Here is an 18080-nt window from a genome sequence, read left to right on the forward strand (position 1 = left end):
TTAAACCTTACTAAGGCCACAGGAAGTGAATCTTATGGATGACATCCTCTGCAGACTGCAAAAATAGTGCGATAGGGCGAAAAAAAACCAAGATGGTTGAAAAAAACAACATGGCTACATTTTCAAAAAAAGGCACCATAAAGTTGTGATGAATGTTGTAACAAGAATTAAAGGGACAAAACATGGTATCAGAGCCAACAAGACATTCATACCTGTATTCAAGACATGTGCTGTTGTGGTAAAAGTGACACTAGTGTGGTAGACTGGCATCAGCAACAAATTTAGTAACCACACTCATGGCTTTCATATTGGTGTCAGTTTTACAACTACCCAATAAGTTTCATTTCTACAACTACAGCCCTGGGTACCTTGCATGTGTCACTTCTACAAGTACAATCATTAGGCTACAATACAACGTATTTGTTCATTTTTGCTCTTTATGCGCGCGCTAATGTCATCCATAAAATTTACTTGCTGTGGCCTAATGGCAAAATATAAAACTCTGTGTACGTCCATTTTTCATGCTGACAAATTCAGTTCAACCTTTATCCAGAAAAGCTTATTCCAACACAGGTCAACTTTTAATCAACGTTTTGTTGTTATCATAGTTCTTTTCCTTCAGCCTTCAGACGGGAACAGACAAATTATGCCATATCGTAAGCGGCATGTTTAGGTGTAATTTTACCTCCAACTTCGAAGCTCTGTTACAGTACCGTAACTCGCTGCTAGGAGGCCAAACTTACACTTCCTGCCTTAATAACTATCCACTACCAAAAATCATGTACCCGGAATATACATCTCGGTGCAGTACCGAAGGAAAATGCAAGGTGAGACATTTTTTTAACTTGACCTTTGTTTACACAACTGCTACTCAAATACCAGAAATTATGAAAATCCATCTACACATTCTCGAGTTATGCTCATGCCTAACCTTTATCTGTTAGGTAACCTTTATCCCCTTTTTAAAAACAATTTATTTAGGAATATCAAGTCGACAGATGGTGGTTTCAAACTGCAATATTTTGAAAACAGTACAATCTGAAACTACCGTCCTTTGACTTGATAGCCTTCTATACCCTGTTTAGCAACACAACGTTTAAAGGTTACCCCGCGGATAAAGGTGAACTAACGTTACAGACCAAGACAATGGCATTACAAGAAACATAACCTTCTTGATGAAGGTAATTATTTACGAGAATCTGTGGTCTTACCACGTTTCCATCAGCCTTCCACGATATGGTGGCTCCACGGAAATGAGAGCTCCGTGCCAGGCCGACCAGCAGGACGGCAGCGCACAGAACCTTCAGCATGCTTCCGGGCTCTCTGTGAAGCAAATGGAAGAAAAAAAATTGTAAAAACGAAGGGTTTAAGATTGGAGAAGTACAGGTATGAATAATGGATACCAAGACAAAGATCATTACCGGCCATCAAGGGTTTCTTCATTTCTGTATCTGTATCTATCTGTATTTATATAGCCGGTGTAACCGCCCTTCGGTGTAACACATCAGCTTCACAGACACGCGGCGCTGTCTAAAAGCGTTCTTTGAAACTATCCAGAAATGATGCCCCTGCTGTACTTGTTAATAACGAATTCCACTCTACGATATGTCATTTATCAGGAAACACAAACAAGCAACAGAAACACACATACATACATACATACATACATACATACATACATACATACATACAGAATTATAAAACAAAAGCAAATGTCCAATAATTTCTTCAGCGCTAAGAAGGGATACCCCTCGTACCCAAGGTAGACCCGTATGTACACTTGTAGAACCCCCATCAATATTTCAGGTTGGCAAGTCTCTGATTAACCAGATCTATAGAACACAACCAAAGGTTTTTATTCAACCTACGCTCCACCCTCCTCACGACAATCTGACTGGTTTACGTTGCACTGCAGCATAGGTGTCGCTCACCGCATTGATAAACGATGAGTTTATTGTAGTATGGCAGCCAATCAAAACGGTACCATGAACGTCTGGGTAATTAGGTCAACACTGAGCTACGAAGCGGTGTTTTATGACAACAGTCTTATTTCTTCGCTGATTGAGTTCACTAAAGAGCACTGTTTACTAGTCTCTACTGACAACGCTGGCTAATAGGGACACTGATCTACCCGAGGGCTTGCATTGCCGCGCAGCCAGAGGGGGTGGGGGCGGAGTAAATGTTTACCCAAAGGGACACTCTCACTGCACTTGTGGCATTGCGGGGTTCGTTCACTGCGGCACTGTTGTGTTAATTTCGCCGATTTTCTCTTGCACTCTAAAGGTGGGGTTACACATGCGTAATTTTTATTACATTTGAGTCCGTTTGAGCTGCTTATGAAGCCTTTAGTCTCTGGCAGGTTATGTATCTATATTTGTCCAATTTGTGCTATCTTTCCCGCGACCTGTGGAACCTGGTAGAGACTAAAGGCTTCATGCGCAGCTGTTAGCTGACATAGAAGTATGGTTAGCGACCCAGCTAACTCGTCTGACATGTTACCTATTTACGTTTGTCTAATTTCTATTATTTTTCCAACGACCTGTGGGGACTGGTGGAGCATAATGATTCCATGCGCGCCTCACACGGACTTAAATATATACCCCACCTTAACTGACGTGCGGCACTGTTGCGTTTCTAGACTAAATGAACAGGTTATCGGAAGTCGCGGCGTTGTTGATCTATAAAAAAATCACTGTAAAATGATGAGAATGCCCCAAAGTGAGATTATAATGAAAGGATTTCCCCCATGATCATGAATTATATGTTACATATGCTATAAATACAAACACTTTTACAGTAAAAGAAGTGACCCAAATGAACGGACACGAACCATATACCAGATTTGACTCGATGGATTATGTGTTTTGCATGTATGTTTAGTGATGTATGTTTATGTACATATAATTGGTTTGTTTAACAATTTTCAAATTTCTAAAATGAAAATGCTTGATATTTCTCACTCTTTGTATGACGCGGAGTATCTTTATTGTCTAAGTCTATCATATTTAAGGAAAACATGGCTCATGGGTCCGAATGACGGCAATTTTGGTGTTTTACCGGCGGCAGGCAATATTTTTAAGTATGAAATGCTGACCTACTTTCATCAAATGAATTAAAGGATCAAAGATATATTCTTAAGTTAACTATGAACACGAATACAAGATAAGTTTTGTGGAATTCGCAGTGATGTGACTGGATCGAAAACCGCTTTTTTCTCAAAAAATCGTCGCGCATGCAACCGGCACCGGTCTCACTAGCAGCACCTCTAGGTTCCTTGGGGCACCTCTAGGTTCCATGAAGATACATCATTCTGCGTTATCGAACCCACCTCGCAATGCCGCAAGCGTGCCCCAAGTGCAGCGAGAGTGCACCTTTAGCGAGTACTGAATCTCTTGGCAAATTTGTGTTTTTTATTCTGAATAATTCAGAATATCTCCAGAAAAGGTCGTTGTCGCATGAAAAAAGTTAATAGTAATTTTAACATGTCTTATGGGATGAGTAGGTTAGCTACAGGTTTGCAATGGCAGTGATGCTTAAGGTGGACTCTCACTGCACTTGGGGCACCGGTGCGGCACTGCGGGGTTCGTTTACTGCGGCACTGTTGTCTTATTTTCGAGATTTTTGATAATTTAGATATTGCGTAATACGTTGATGGCATTGCTGCCCCAACGGCCGGTGAGGCTTTGGGACCGATGAGGTGAGGTGAGGTGAGGTAATACGTAAAAGTGTGACTTACACAAAACGTACGAAGATTTGCTCTTTATCTCTGAAATTCGTTGAGTCATCAACGAACCCCGCAGTGCCGCACCGGTGCCCCAAGCGCAGTGAGATACCAGCTATAGTACATTTTCTTTCAACTTTTCGCCTAAGGCTACGTGGTGACCTGCAGACGATCCCCGCATTATCAGACCGGTTGGATGACACGTGTGTAACAGATAATTACATGTGTGACAATCTTCCCCCAGAATGCTTGACTTGTCAATTCAAAAGTCAAAGACGAAAATGAGAAAAGATGATTTTTACCATTACCAAGAAGCGAGAAGAAGCCGAACATCTGTATTAGACAAGATTTGTGATAGTTTTATATGTATATGTGTTTTGACTAGTTGTGACCTGTACTTAGCTCGGTTGGGCAACACTGTACAATAAAGGTCTTTATTAATTATATTTCAGCCATACATAGTATGGTGAAATATATTGTATTCGTAATGTTTCTTTCTTTCTTTCTTTCTCCTGTCAAATCTTCAAAGTGATTCATCTCCGCCATTCCTAGACCGAATGACCTGAAATTTGGCACAAGGGTAGAGTGGGCCAATACCAAAATGTGTTTTTTAAATTTTTTTCATATCTGCTCCTTAAATGATTTTATTAAGGTTTTATTGCAACTTTTGGACCAAAACTGTATAATTTGGCCCCCTGTATCATGGTATTACATCCAAATGACCTGAAATTTGGGGCAGAGGTGCCCTAGATACTTATTCAAAGGATCCATGTATAATATTTGGTATAAATTACTTCAAAATGGCTCTATAAGGAGGTTTTTGTGGGAGAGTTTTGGATATGTGAGGTTGAGGTGCCGAGGTCAACGACCTCTAGGTCATTCTGGTGTGTCAGGGCCACAGGTGTGCCAGGTAGATCCAATTATCTACCTACCTTCCTAGTCCATAGACATCCAGGTGGTTGGGGGACAGGTAAATGCAATTAATGACCAACCAATGAGCGAGCTGATTTTGCTGGAAGAGTCCATTGTTGGGACAGGGGGTGTTTTTTAAAATTCACTTTTAGACTTTGGTGATAATGCCAATGCTCTTTTTAGCGGAAGTGTTTTTGCACTGAACCACTTGACATAAGACTACTACTGGGACAGTCCATTTTTGCACATAGGGGGGATTTTTAAAAAATTCAGTTTTGGACATGGGTGATGATTCTGAATTCCATTTGTTGAATGGAAGTTGACCCCCACCTGAAGACTACACATGAGGAGGATTCGGCAGCCAATCAGCAAGCCTGGTGTTATCTGGAAGAGTCCATTCATGCACGGGGAACTTTATCAAAATTCAGTTTTGAACTGGGATGCTTATTATACAAAAGGCCATGTACTGTGAGTATTTCTGGAATTTTAAACAGGGTGTGCTGGGAGATTCCATTCTTCAATGAAGTTGTTATTTTTTTAATTCATTTTGTGGACTTTGGTGATTATGTCCATGTCCTATTTTAGCTGATGTATTTTTGGATCGCTCCACTTTACATAGAGGTATAACAGGAAGAGTCGATTCTTGCACAGAGGGTTTTTTTAAATATGGTTTTGGACGGCTGATGATTCAAAATTCCATTTCTTAGCGGAAGTGTTTTTGGAGTCGTCTATTTTACCTTTCTACATGGGGTGCACTAGAAGAGTCCATTATTGAAGGGTTTTTTGTAAGATTCATTTTTGCTCATAAGTGTGATAAGTAGAAGTCATTTTAAGCAGAAGTGTTCCATTTTTGCACCTAGGTGATTTTGGAACAGTCTATTGTTACATGAGGAGGGAGATGGCTGAAATATGCTGTATTTGCTCTCAAGCAAATGTCGGCCTTTCTAGTTCAATAAAAGATTGTATTGTATTATTTGGAAACCGGTACCACATTCATTTATATCTTTCTTTCAACCTTCCTAGCTACTTAGATTTTAAGACTTGTACTGGACAGTGTCAGGCAGCTCTGGCCTGCATCAGTGACCACTGAACTTCCGGATGGGTGAGAAAGATTAAAAGATAAGATAACATTTTGTTAGCTCGCTCCCTCGCTCGTTTTTTTTTTTTTGTTTCAAGATGATGCTTTTCTATTTCTTAAAACATCATGTCACCTGTATGTTGAGTATAGCAATGAACTAAATGCGAGTTTTACTTGTAAAAAGATCACAATGATAATTGCAAGTATAATCAGAGCCTTTATATGGTCTGTAGAATGACCTACTTTGAAAAAGTAACGCAGTAACGCAAACGTATAATCCCGGTGTACACCAGAAAAAATCTAAATCATAACAATTATCATCATTCAACACGTGTTGCGAAACTACAGCAGTGAATCTCGATAAAACCTCGGAAGTTTGGGCAAAAAATCTGACTTTGTGCTCGTTTATTCCAACATTCTGGCCCTGCTATTCCAAAACGCCTAGTTTTCATATTGAAAACGAAATAAATGAAACGAGGTTTACTTGATTCAAACAAAACGCTGCTAGACTATAGGTTGCTAGGAGGACATCCAGTCACTAATACGTTTATTAAGTACTTCGGTATTGAATTTTTATAGATAGGAATCAAGCAGTACTAAACATCTCAACACAGCAGTACAACAAGGTTGATTTAATGGTGTATGGAAACAACTTACAAGGGCAGTCAAAGTTAGGAGACGGGTGTGAGAATATTGAATGACCTTCTTACCCACAACGACGTGTGTTGTGATTTGCAGTGTTACTTATTATTTCCACTCTACTTTTCGTACCAAAAGTATGCGGTAATAACTGGATTTCTTTCAGTTTTAATTGGCGGAAGACAAAGTCCTCACGAGTCTCGGGCGTCATCTGAATATTCATGAATGGTGACACGAAAGGTACTTGCGCATGCGCCTTTATTGACGCAAGAGGTGTTTCTATCTCTGTTCTGTGAAACGCGCAATCAAATGATGAATAATGATGTTAAGCATGACCTACTTTAAAAGGGACGCAGCAACAGTGGTGCTATCAACTAGCAAAAATGTTTGAATATGATATGCACTGGAAGGTAACTGAACATAAAAGTAATGTTAAAACGAATCCTGTTTTTATCCTGTTTCCTGTTTCTATCTCCGTTCAGTCAAACGTGCAATAGAATGACCTGCTATGATGGTCTACACAATGACCTACTTTGACGAGAATGGCACAGCGACAGTGCCCGGGCTATTAACTCGCAAATACATTTGAATCAGCTATGCACTGGGAAGTAGCCAAACATGGAAGGTAGCCGAACACGGAAGGCATGTTTAAACGAATCATGTACAAAGGCATAAAGAAAATTATTCAACATGTTTAAACGAATCCTGATGATGCAACACCTTTTGTACTCCATGGGTCTGGGATGCCTAGCGATTGTTTCAGACCATTTTTATTACTTGGCAACTGGTGTACAAATCCCAGTTCCCTCTCTACCAACTACGCCTGATTTTCGAATAAGAGCTCAGATCAACACCACTTTAAGTACACAGTAAAGACGTTGAGGTCAAAAGCCCGAGAAACGGTAACTAATTTGCAGTACAATTGTTACCGAAAAATACAAGGCTAACAGGCAGGCACCTGGATTAACAGAATCAAATGTGTACGCAAACATTTTATCCTAGTATTTATCAACTGTAGATAGGAATCAAGTAGTATTGCGTGTCTCAAAGTGATAAGACAACCGGACATTAAATCGAGACCCACTTTACGCTAAGCAGTTGTTGCCTAGGAACGTACAAATTCTACGCGCATGAAGCTTTATTGTTGACAACACGTTTAGAAATCAGGAAACGAAAAAGCTTGCTTTGATATGATGCATCACAATAACATTACAAGAATCGTTTATCAAAGTTATGAATGAGTGTAAGAACATTGAAAGATCTCCCTACCGAACGGTGTACGCCGAGACACGCCGATCGCGTTGAAAGGTTTGTAGCAAAGGTGATCTGCAGTGATACTTGTTTTGTTCACTGTAATTATCCTACCAGAAGAATGCGGAAACAACTGCATTTCTTTAAGTTTTGATTGGTTGAGAGCAGAAACTAACCCTCACGCCACAAGATTTATCTGAATATTCATAAGAGTTGTCACGAAAGATATCTGCGCAAGCGTTATCATGCACAAAGAGAAAAGTAAATGTTGTCATTTCTAAACACCCATACTTCTGTGTCAAATGTTACAGGCATAATTAAAGATACTACCTACGAATTTGAAATTAATGTCCTTGCTAGTTTAAACTTCACCAGAAGGACTCGACTGAGAAAAAATTTTAAAGTGCCACTAAAATAGAGGCTGTAGCCTCGTGATTACCAAGTGTCCTTAGCTGTGGGTTTGAAGCGATGTTCAACATTTTGTACTATTAACGTTTTGTGCCCCTAAGGCGGCGTGTTGACCTGTTTATAACCTAGAGTTACACCAATAGATCTTCTTTCGTGAAAAAGAGAATCCAGCGATTCTGTTAGGTTTAATAAGAATCGAATACATCTGTATAAGATGCACTTTTGATGGTAATAAAGAAAGCTATTTGAGGTGCACAATGATTGGCCCGAAAAGTATGACGTCACTCCCCCTATAAATAAGAGATGCGCGCATGAATATATCATTCTTCTGTGTGCTGGCCCTCCGGCTCGTCTGAAGCTAGCAGCGTACGTCCTTCATCGCCCCAGCGCAGAAAACTTGCCGGGAAAAGGCCACGTCGTTGCCGGGAAAAGGCCACGAGAATGCCGGCGGGAGACTCGCTACTACACGATGCGGTGCAGCAGCTCAAGCTCGTGACGGCAGCTCGTACTCTCCCGGGTATTGTATCCGAGATACACGGTACCACGCAAGGTTTGGTCGAACACAGGAAAGCACTATCTGAGCCCGGTCTGGAGATTTACTTGTTCGTTTTGTGGTATGGTGTTGTGGTGAGACATGTTTGATATCTGTAGTCTAGGCCTGTTGCAGGGCTCGCAGAGTCATGTTTCTGCCGTACGGAAGAACTTCACGTTTTTGCAAATTTTTCCGGTTGACTGTCACATAGTTTCATTGTCGCGTTTTGTCTGTTGCCTGTTTGCTGAGTGTTTTGTGAACGCTTCGTAAACGTTGTATGCAGGTCCGACGGGAGAGAGCTACCTTTAATATTTAGAATGTTTCTTTTCAGTTTTTGGTATATACGATCGCATCCTCTGTTGAATTTTGCTGTGGCCACCTTTTGACGACGCTGATTAGTGGTGCTGTTTAGGAGTTTGCTATCTGTGTGTTTTTCTTGTTTTATGAAAGTGTTACCAGGATGCTAGAGCTGTCGCTGTCGAGGAGATGCAACATGGCTACCCTCTGAGTCACCGTGGTGGGATAATAGAATCCGTTGCCATCCTCTACCTTGGAAGGCAAGGGAGGCTTTTGTCTGTTATTGAGGAGAGTTTCAGACCGAGATGTTCACCATTTTCTTGTCATTTTCTGATTTTTGTGTATATTCTAGTGATACGCAGACACGTGGTTTGAAACCCCGAACAAAGAAGCAAGATGGATACTCTCACAGTATCGCCGTGGCTGAAATCACAATCTGCATCCATCCTCTACCAGGGAATTCTACGAACGCCTCCATACAGTGCGGAGGTCCATTACAGATCTAGAGCTTCGCCATTTTCTTGTCATTTTCTTTAAATCTTTATATTTTTTTTCGTGTGTATGGTTTTATGCAGGATTTTAGGATAGCACTGTCATGGCATCGGGACTCACTATGGCTACCATTTTTGGAATTCTTTTCAGGAATTGAAACCCGCCGCCATCCCCCTCGTGGGCGATGTAGTAATGCAGACTGCCAGCGTTTCTAGAGCGTGGTTTTTGTTACGTACATGTTATTGTTATACGTTTTCGTTTGTCAAGTTTAACTTTTTGGATTGCGTGGGTGTTGCCCGTACGTAAGGTGATTGTCGTGTGCGTGGCCTATTTTTACCAAGCTTAGCGTTTGGTTGTTGAGCATGTATGTACGGGGAGCACGCATGGCCTAGGACTGTTCATGTTATCGTGGCTTGCCCACCTTTGAGCGCTAGGCGGGGGGATGTCGAGTGCGTATGGTGTGGATATTGTTACGGCTGGATTTTGTGTGTAATTTCGTCAGCGTTATCGATAATTGTGTTTTGTTTTCCGCATAGTTCTCAGGAACCGGGACGTGCTGGTTCACGCGTGACGTTCTCCCCCACCCGTAACGACCCTTGTAAGCCGAGTTTCGGACTTCAGGGATCTTCAGATGCGGCAGGTACGACAAAAGATGTAGCAGCAAGTGGTGGCGCATGAACAGCAGCCTGTCAGCCTCTCTTAGGCCCCCTCACCCTCCTCGCCATTCCGGACACTTGAGTGCCACAAGGAAAGGACAGCTCATGAAGACGGTACAGCCCGGGCAGGCACCGGCGAGTGCCGCGGGTAGAGCTCACGAAGATGGTAAGGCCCGGGCAGGCACCGGCGAGTGTCGCGGGTAGAGCTCACGAACGACGAAGATGGTAAGGCCCGGGCAGGCACCGGCGAGTGTCGCGGGTAGAGCTCACGAACGACGAAGATGGTAAGGCCCGGGCAGGCACCGGCGAGTGTCGCGGGTAGAGCTCACGAAGATGGTAAGGCCCGGGCAGGCACCGGCGAGTGTCGCGGGTAGAGCTCACGAAGATGGCCATGGTAAGACCCGGGCAGGCACCGGCGAGTGTCGCGGGTAGAGCTCACGAAGATGGCCATGGTAAGACCCGGGCAGGCACCGGCGAGTGTCGCGGGTAGAGCTCACGAAGTTGGTAAGACCCGGGCAGGCACCGGCGAGTGTCGCGGGTAGAGCTCACGAAGATGGCCATGGTAAGACCCGGGCAGGCACCGGCGAGTGTCGCGGGTAGAGCTCGCGAAGATGGTAAGACCCGGGCAGGCACCGGCGAGTGTCGCGGGTAGAGCTCACGAAGTTGGTAAGACCCGGGCAGGCACCGGCGAGTGTCGCGGGAAGGTATTGATCTCGGTTCAGATCAGTTCCTTTCATACACAGAGAGGTGACACCAGCGTCTTCACATTGAACTCAACCAAAATTTAAAACCTCCGTGAGTTTACGAAATTGAAATACCCAGGCAGGCACAGGGAAGTGCCGCAGAAGAATATGGAGCTCACGGTGGATGTTTTAGGAAGGAAAACGTACTCGTACTTCGCCGTAAAAGGTTTTGAAGACCGCAAGCCAGAAATCCATGAGATCGAGAAGGCATTGAATCCACAAAATTGTGTTGTTATATAAGGACGGTCGCACTAAATAGGTACCAAGGGCAAGGCATATTACACTGGAAGGTATACAAGTGCGAATTTTCTAGGCAGTACGCAAGAAACACATTCCTTAACCACGTGTGGGACAATATTCTTAAGAAGTAGGGGAAAAAAAAAAAAACGTTACATCAATTCATCGTTAATTGACAACTGATTGTGTTATGGATGTATTACACTCCTTTACGTTTGGGACCGCATTGTAAATGTGTGCATCAAAGCTGTTTGTACATATGTAAATACTTTTTGTTTTGTGACCGCATCTGAACTGTGAGCAGCGACACCTGTCCTGCAGTACAATGTGAACCAGTCAGAATTGCCATGAAGAAGGTAACAGACGGTCACCGAAACGTCGGTGTGAACAAAGCATTGGTTGTGTAAAAAGAGTCTCTTTATTCACATTTCGTAACCAGTTTGGCATAACTGAATAAAAGTGTTTTAAAACTGGAGATATGCGGGTCCAGATGTCTTACTGAGAGATGACTGTGGTGTGATAGATGGCGGTTGGCTGAGGAATGAGTCCACTCTGCTCTGTACTTAATTTTCGTCCCAGCCCGAGACTTTGCATAATGACGCTACATTTTCAGCGACAATATTCAGCAAATTGCAGTTCTTGACAAGTGAGCTTGAAGTCGCATGTAAGAAAAGGGGCTCGAAAAGGAAATGCTGCAAGTGAGAAGTCATCTCGGGTAAATAGTTCAAGAAATCTTTTCCATAGCGGTCACAATAGTTGTGAAAATCTGAGTTTGTTTTCCTGGGAAGTGTTGTACATAGTACTAAAACGACGCAAAGAGAAGGATCGCTCTTGGCCGCCTCTGCATTTGGTAGACTAAGAAATCCAGTGTGGAACCGCAAGGATATCAGATGTTGTGATATGCGCCTTTGCCAGGCACGTATACTCCCTATCGCCACATATGCCTGTGTGACAGGGACTCTGGAGTGGTCACATGAGCTCCTCCTGTTAGCTTTCGATTTGAGACACCTAGGGGCGTTTCTCTGTATTGCACTCCGAGATCGTGTACCATAATTGAAGCATCAAAGCTAGACATGGATTAGAACACTCTTTTGGTTGATACAATTTTGGTAATAAGACTAAAGTGGCTCAGACTGGTATTAAAGAAGGCAGGACTTTTCTAGGTCGGAAACCTTGTAAGAAATCGTAGGCTGGATACCGTAAGGTGTTACTTCGCTATTGTATTAGACGGATTTATCATCTCTGGCTGTCGCTTCACTGACTGAGTTGAATCAGCCGACACAATTGCAAGTACCCTTACAGATTTTACACCGGATCCCAACATCGAAGCTATGATGTGGAACACTATGTTTGTCTTTCGATTCCATCTTGGGCTTACCGCTATCTCTATTGAGGAAAAAGAATTTCGTGTTTGAACTGTTGAGAGGTCGTCCGGACTCAGAATAATACTTTTGGGCATTATGCATCTCCGAGGTCGCGGTGGGCGTTTGGAACAGTTTTGCACTCCACTTGTGCAAGCCTGGTGTCTTTCCATATTGTTGCTTCGGTGGGTCGAGTTTATTAAGTAGGAAGAGTGGCAAATATGAGCGTCTCCGTCCTCTGAAAGGTTGGGGATCAGCATCGTCAAGCGGATGCTTGAAAGTTGAGGTTGGATAAGGCTGGGGGCCGTTGGGCATAGAGACAGTCGAGGCTCAAGACAAATGGTCCTGCGATGCGAGGGAAAAATAGTTTTGTTTTACCTCTAACGCGGATAATTCAGAACTGGGCTTGGCCGTGTCCTTATCGTTCTTCCTTCGAGTGATCGTAGAGGAACGGTTTTGAGATAACAATTTTGCGTTGCTTCCTCCATTTTGTTTGTCGTGCAGCAAAAAATGAGAGTGGGCTATATATGAGTGTTGGGTTGTTTGAGAGTGGGTACCGTACAAGGGAGAGGCAGTGTGAGAGGTAAGATGAGAAAGGAGTTACATGAGAGAAGGGAGTTGAGAGAGGGGAAATGAGAGATGGGGAGTTGAGAGAGAATAATGAGAAAGGGTGTGGTGAAAGAGGTATAGAGGGAGCGGATGACAAGCGTTCTTCTAAAGGAATGTTATATTAGCCAGATAGATCCAGATACGACCGCGTTGATGTATACAGACACAGACACGTTGATGCGTTACGCTGAAGGGCGGTTACGTTAGCTAGATATCTATACTAATTATAGATACTGATACAGGTACAAAGTTAAGGGGTTCAAAGGGAAAAGGAAGGGCTCAATAGCCAGAGATGGCAAAGGCGGAAGACGACGATTTCCGCATCACTCATACTGGAGGGCCAATAATTACGCACCTCAAAAAGGATACTATTTGAGGTGCACAATGATTGGCCCGAAAAGTATGACGTCACTCCCCCTATAAATAAGAGATGCGCGCATGAATATATCATTCTTCTGTGTGCTGGCCCTCCGGCAAAGTCTGGAGCCTGAAGCGTCCCACCCACCCGCCCATCGACAAGTTTTCTGCTTTCTGTGGAATTAGGCATCTGCTTCAGGATGGTCGCTTTAGCACATAGGTGACTTTAGGCTCCAGACGACGATTTCCGCATCACTCATACTGGAGGGCCAATAATTACGCACCTCAAACACCTCAAAAAGGATACTTCTTGAAGCGTAACTGTAACAATCCGGTTTGAAATGAAGGTGTGACGTACAACTGTCCGAAGACAAGGAGCCGCGGGCGAACTGACCTGTAGGTCATCTTGGTGACACTTTATCTATTATCTGCCCATATGGTCAAACGGAACCTTACAGTTTCTTTCCTTTTCAAAAAGCGTATTGTCATGTCCATAGTTTGTTGAATATAGCTATGAGCTAAACTTGAGTTTTACAAAGAGAGGGGCTAAACATCACAGCAATAATAATAAGTCCTTTTATCTCCATTCCGTCAAAAGTGCAAGCATACGACCTATAATCATTGCCTTCATATGGTCTGTAGAAAGACCTACTTCGAAAACGTGACACAACAACAGCAAGCTGTTGTGTAATCCCGGTGTACACGAGAAAAAAAATTAAATCATAACAATTACCATCATTCAACACGTGTTGCGAACCTACAGCAGTGAATCTCGATAGAACCTCGGAAGTTTGGCCAAAAAATCTGTCTTTGTGCTCGTTTATTCCAACATTTTGGCCCTGCTATTACAAAACTCCTAGTTTTCATATTGAAATGAAATAAATGAAACAAGGTGTACTTGAATCAAACAAAACGCTGCTATACTATAGGCGGCTAGGAGGACATCCAGTCACCAATACGTTTAAGTACTTCGGTATTGAATTACTATAGATAGGAATCAAGCAGTACTAAATATCTCAACACAGCAGTACAACAAGGTAGATCAAATGGTGTATGGAAACAACTTACAAGGGCAGTCAAAGTTAGGAGACGGGTGTGAGAATATTGAATGACCTTCTTACCCACAACAACGTGTGTTGTGCTTTGCAGTCTTACTTGTTATTTCCCCTCTACTTTTCGTACCAAAAGTATGCGGAAACAACTGAATTTCTTTCAGTTTTAATTGGCGGAAGACAGAGTCCTCACGCGTCATCTGAATATCACGAAAGGTGACACGAAAGGTACTTGCGCATGCGCTTTTATGCACGCAAGAGGTGTTTCTATCTCTGGTCTGTAAAACGCGCAGTCAAATGACGAATATTGATGTAAAGTATGACCTACTTTAAAAGTGACGCAACAGCAGTGGTGCTATCAACTAGCAAAATGTTTGAATAAGATATGCACTGGAAGGTAACTGAACATAAAAGTAATGTTAAAACGAATCATGTTTATATCCTGTTTCCTGTTTCTATCTCCGTTCAGTCAAACGTGCAATAGAATGACCTGCTTTGATGGACTACACAATGACCTACTTTGAAAGAGTGCCCGGGCTATTAACTCGCAAATACATTTGAATCAGCTATGCACTGGAAGGTAGCCGAACATGGACGGTAGCCGAACACGGAAGGCGTGTTTAAACGAATCATGTACAAAGGCATAAAGAAAATTATTCAACATGTTTAAACGAATCCTGATGATGCAACACCTTTTGTACTCCATGGGTCTGGGATGCCTAGTGATTGTTTCAGACCATTTTTATTACTGGGCAACTGGTGTACAAATCCCAGTTCCCTCTCTACCAACTACGCCTGATTTTCGAATAAGAGCTCAGATCAACAGCACTTTAAGTACTCAGTAAAGACGTTGAGGTCATAAGCCCGAGAAACGGTAACTAATTTTCAGTACAATTGTTACCGAAAAATACAAGGCTAACAGGCAGGCACCTGGATTAACAGAATCAAATGTGTACGCAAACATTTTATCCTAGTATTTATCAACTGTAGATAGGAATCAAGTAGTATTGCGTGTCTCAAATTGATAAGACAACCGGACATTAAATCGAGACCCACTTTACGCTAAGCAGTTGTTGCCTAGGAACGTACAAATTCTACGCGCATGAAGCTTTATTGTTGACAACACGTTTAGAAATCAGGAAACGAAAAAGCTCGCTTTGATATGATGCATCACAATAACATTACAAGGATCGTTTATCAAAGTTATGAATGAGTGTAAGAACATCAAAAGATCTCCCTACCGTACGGTGTACGCCGAGACACGCCGATCGCGATGAAAGGTTTGCAGCAAAGGTGATCTGCAGTGATACTTGTTTTTGGCACTGTAATTATCCTACCAGAAGAATGCGGAAATAACTGCATTTCTTTAAGTTTTGATTGGCTGAGAGCTGAAACTAACCCTCACGCCATCGGATTTACCTAAATATTCATAAGAGGTGTCACGAAAGATATCTGCGTAAGCAAAAGTAAATGTTGTCATTTCTAAACACCCATACTTCTGTGTCAAATGTTACTGGCAGAATTAAAGGTATCACCAACTGATTCAAAATTAATACACTTGCTAGTTTGAACTTGACCAGAGGGACTCAATTGAGGAAATATTTTAAAGTGTCACTAAAATAGAGGCTGTAGCCTTGTGATTACCAAGTGTCTAATGTATCAAGTACGTGAGCTGTGGGTTTGAAGCGATGTTCAACATTTTCTACTATTAACGTGTTGTGCCCCTAAGGCGGCGTGTTGACCAGTTTATAACCAAGAGTTAAACCAATAGATTTTCTGCAAAGAAACCAGCGATTCTGTTAGTATTGATAAGAATCGAATACATCTGTATAAGATGCACCTTTGATGGTAATAAACAAAGTTTCTTGAAGCGTAACTGTAACAGGTCGGTTTGAAATGAAGGTGCGACGTACAACTGTCCGAAGACAAGGAGCCGTGGGCGAACTGACCTGTAGGTCATCTTGGTGACACTTTATCTATCATCTGCCCATATGGTCAAACTGAACCTTACTTTTCATTTCCCTTTTACAATAAGACAATGAACTAAATGCGAGTTTGTTTTTAATGAGAACGGCTGATATTTCAAAGTAATCGTAACAAGCCTTTCAATCTCCATTTCTTCAAAAGTGTAAGCATATGACCTATAATAAGGACCTTCATATTATCGTCACCACCTACATATGGCTTGCAGAATGACCTACTTTTATATAGGGACGCAACCACAGAAGTTTTTTGGTGCATTATTAAGTACCCCAGTTTTCATGTTTAAACTGAAACAAAAGGAACCGAGACTACTTATTAAAGTATTTTGTTTTTAGCTTTAAAGTTTGGGAACGGGATAATTTTTGGGGGGTAATGGAACCAAACTTCTTCAACACTTTTTGTAATCTATGGGCGGGTTTGTAGCATTGTTCCCGGGCTGTATTTTTCCATAGTGATCATCCTACTAAAGGAATGCGGAAATAACGGCATTTCTTTCAGTTCTGATTGGCTGAGGGTAGAGACATCTAAATATTCATAAATGGTGACACGAAACACAGTTGAACATTTACGAAATAAAATGTCATTTTTGAACGCCCATACACCTTTGGCAAATGGCAGACTGAAATCAATACCCTTTATAATGCACTCGAAAGACTTCATATCATTTCTGTTTTAGGTACTACTTTGGCAATGTTATCAGCAGAAAAATCAGTTGTTAGCGTGAAGGCACGCAGATAGTTTAGTATCATTTGATTGAGAAAGAGAGGGCGAAACCATTGCAATGACGGGTGGTTAAGTCTAAAGAAGGCAAGCAGAAACTTCATGTTTATTGACTTAGAGGGTACTAGTTCTGTTTGGAAAACTGGCATTCATGCGCTTGAAAATCTGGCAAACCCACTCTCCCGCCCCGTGAAGTAAGTGTAATTCATGAAGCAAGTGACAGTTCATTTCTTTTCTGCTGTAATATATTACAGCTCATTTATTAGCAGTTTGTGTTACATATTACAAAAGCGATTTTTTTTGTATTTGTCATACGCTGTAGCCAATGATGTATGCCATTCCCATTTCTCATGATTTTCATGAACTAAATAAAGATTTTAATGTACCGGTGTGCACTGCAAATGCAGATGTGGTATCTGATGTATATATGTATAGTGTTAAGGAGTCTTGCCTTTTGATACAATTATTGAATAAGCAGGTAATATTGACCAGACAGAAAAAAGGTATTGTCGGTTTTCTCCAGATTTGAGACTGAAAGGTTGGCTGAAATGAATTGTTAAAAAAGATAAACACATAGTTGTAAAGTCTACAATCTATTGGTCAGACTGAATTTAAACATACATATACCTTGACATGGAATTTTCATGGCATATTTGTCTGTCTACCTCTCTGTCTGTCTGTCTGTCTGTCTGTAAGCCTGTCTGTCTACCTCTCGTTCTAGGACGTCTGTCTGCAGCCCTGTCTGGCGTCCTCTTTGTCTGTCTACCTCTCTATCTGTCCTTAAGCTTGCCTGTCTACCTCTAGCTCTAGGAGGTCTGTCTGCAACCCTGTCTGGCTTTCTCTTTGTCTGTCTACCTCTCTGTATGCAAGACTGTCTGTCTGCCTCTCTGTTTGCAAGCCTGCCTGTGTGTCTCCCTGTCTGTCTACAACCCTGTCTGGATTCCTCTTTGTCTGTCTACCCCTCTGTCTGTAAGCCTGTCTGTCTACCTCTCTGTCTAGGACGTCTGTCTGCAACCCTGTCTGGCTTCCTAT

General features: G+C 42.2%; 1 protein-coding gene across 1 annotated transcript in view; it reads right to left on the minus strand.

The window, feature by feature from the left end:
* The window catches only part of LOC118403436, a 21038-nt gene extending 5408 nt beyond the window's left edge, over positions 1 to 15630 (minus strand). The window contains exons 1-2 of the mRNA XM_035802151.1: positions 15587 to 15630; positions 1212 to 1323 (exon numbers count right to left, since the gene is read on the minus strand). Coding sequence (XP_035658044.1) covers positions 1212 to 1310 — 99 coding nt within the window. The 5' untranslated portion in view covers positions 1311 to 1323; positions 15587 to 15630. The remainder of the gene's footprint in view (positions 1 to 1211; positions 1324 to 15586) is intronic.
* Between the last annotated feature and the right edge of the window lie 2450 nt (positions 15631 to 18080).

The sequence above is a fragment of the Branchiostoma floridae genome, chromosome 16 (assembly GCF_000003815.2).
Source record: "Branchiostoma floridae strain S238N-H82 chromosome 16, Bfl_VNyyK, whole genome shotgun sequence".
NCBI classification, from domain to species: domain Eukaryota; kingdom Metazoa; phylum Chordata; class Leptocardii; order Amphioxiformes; family Branchiostomatidae; genus Branchiostoma; species Branchiostoma floridae.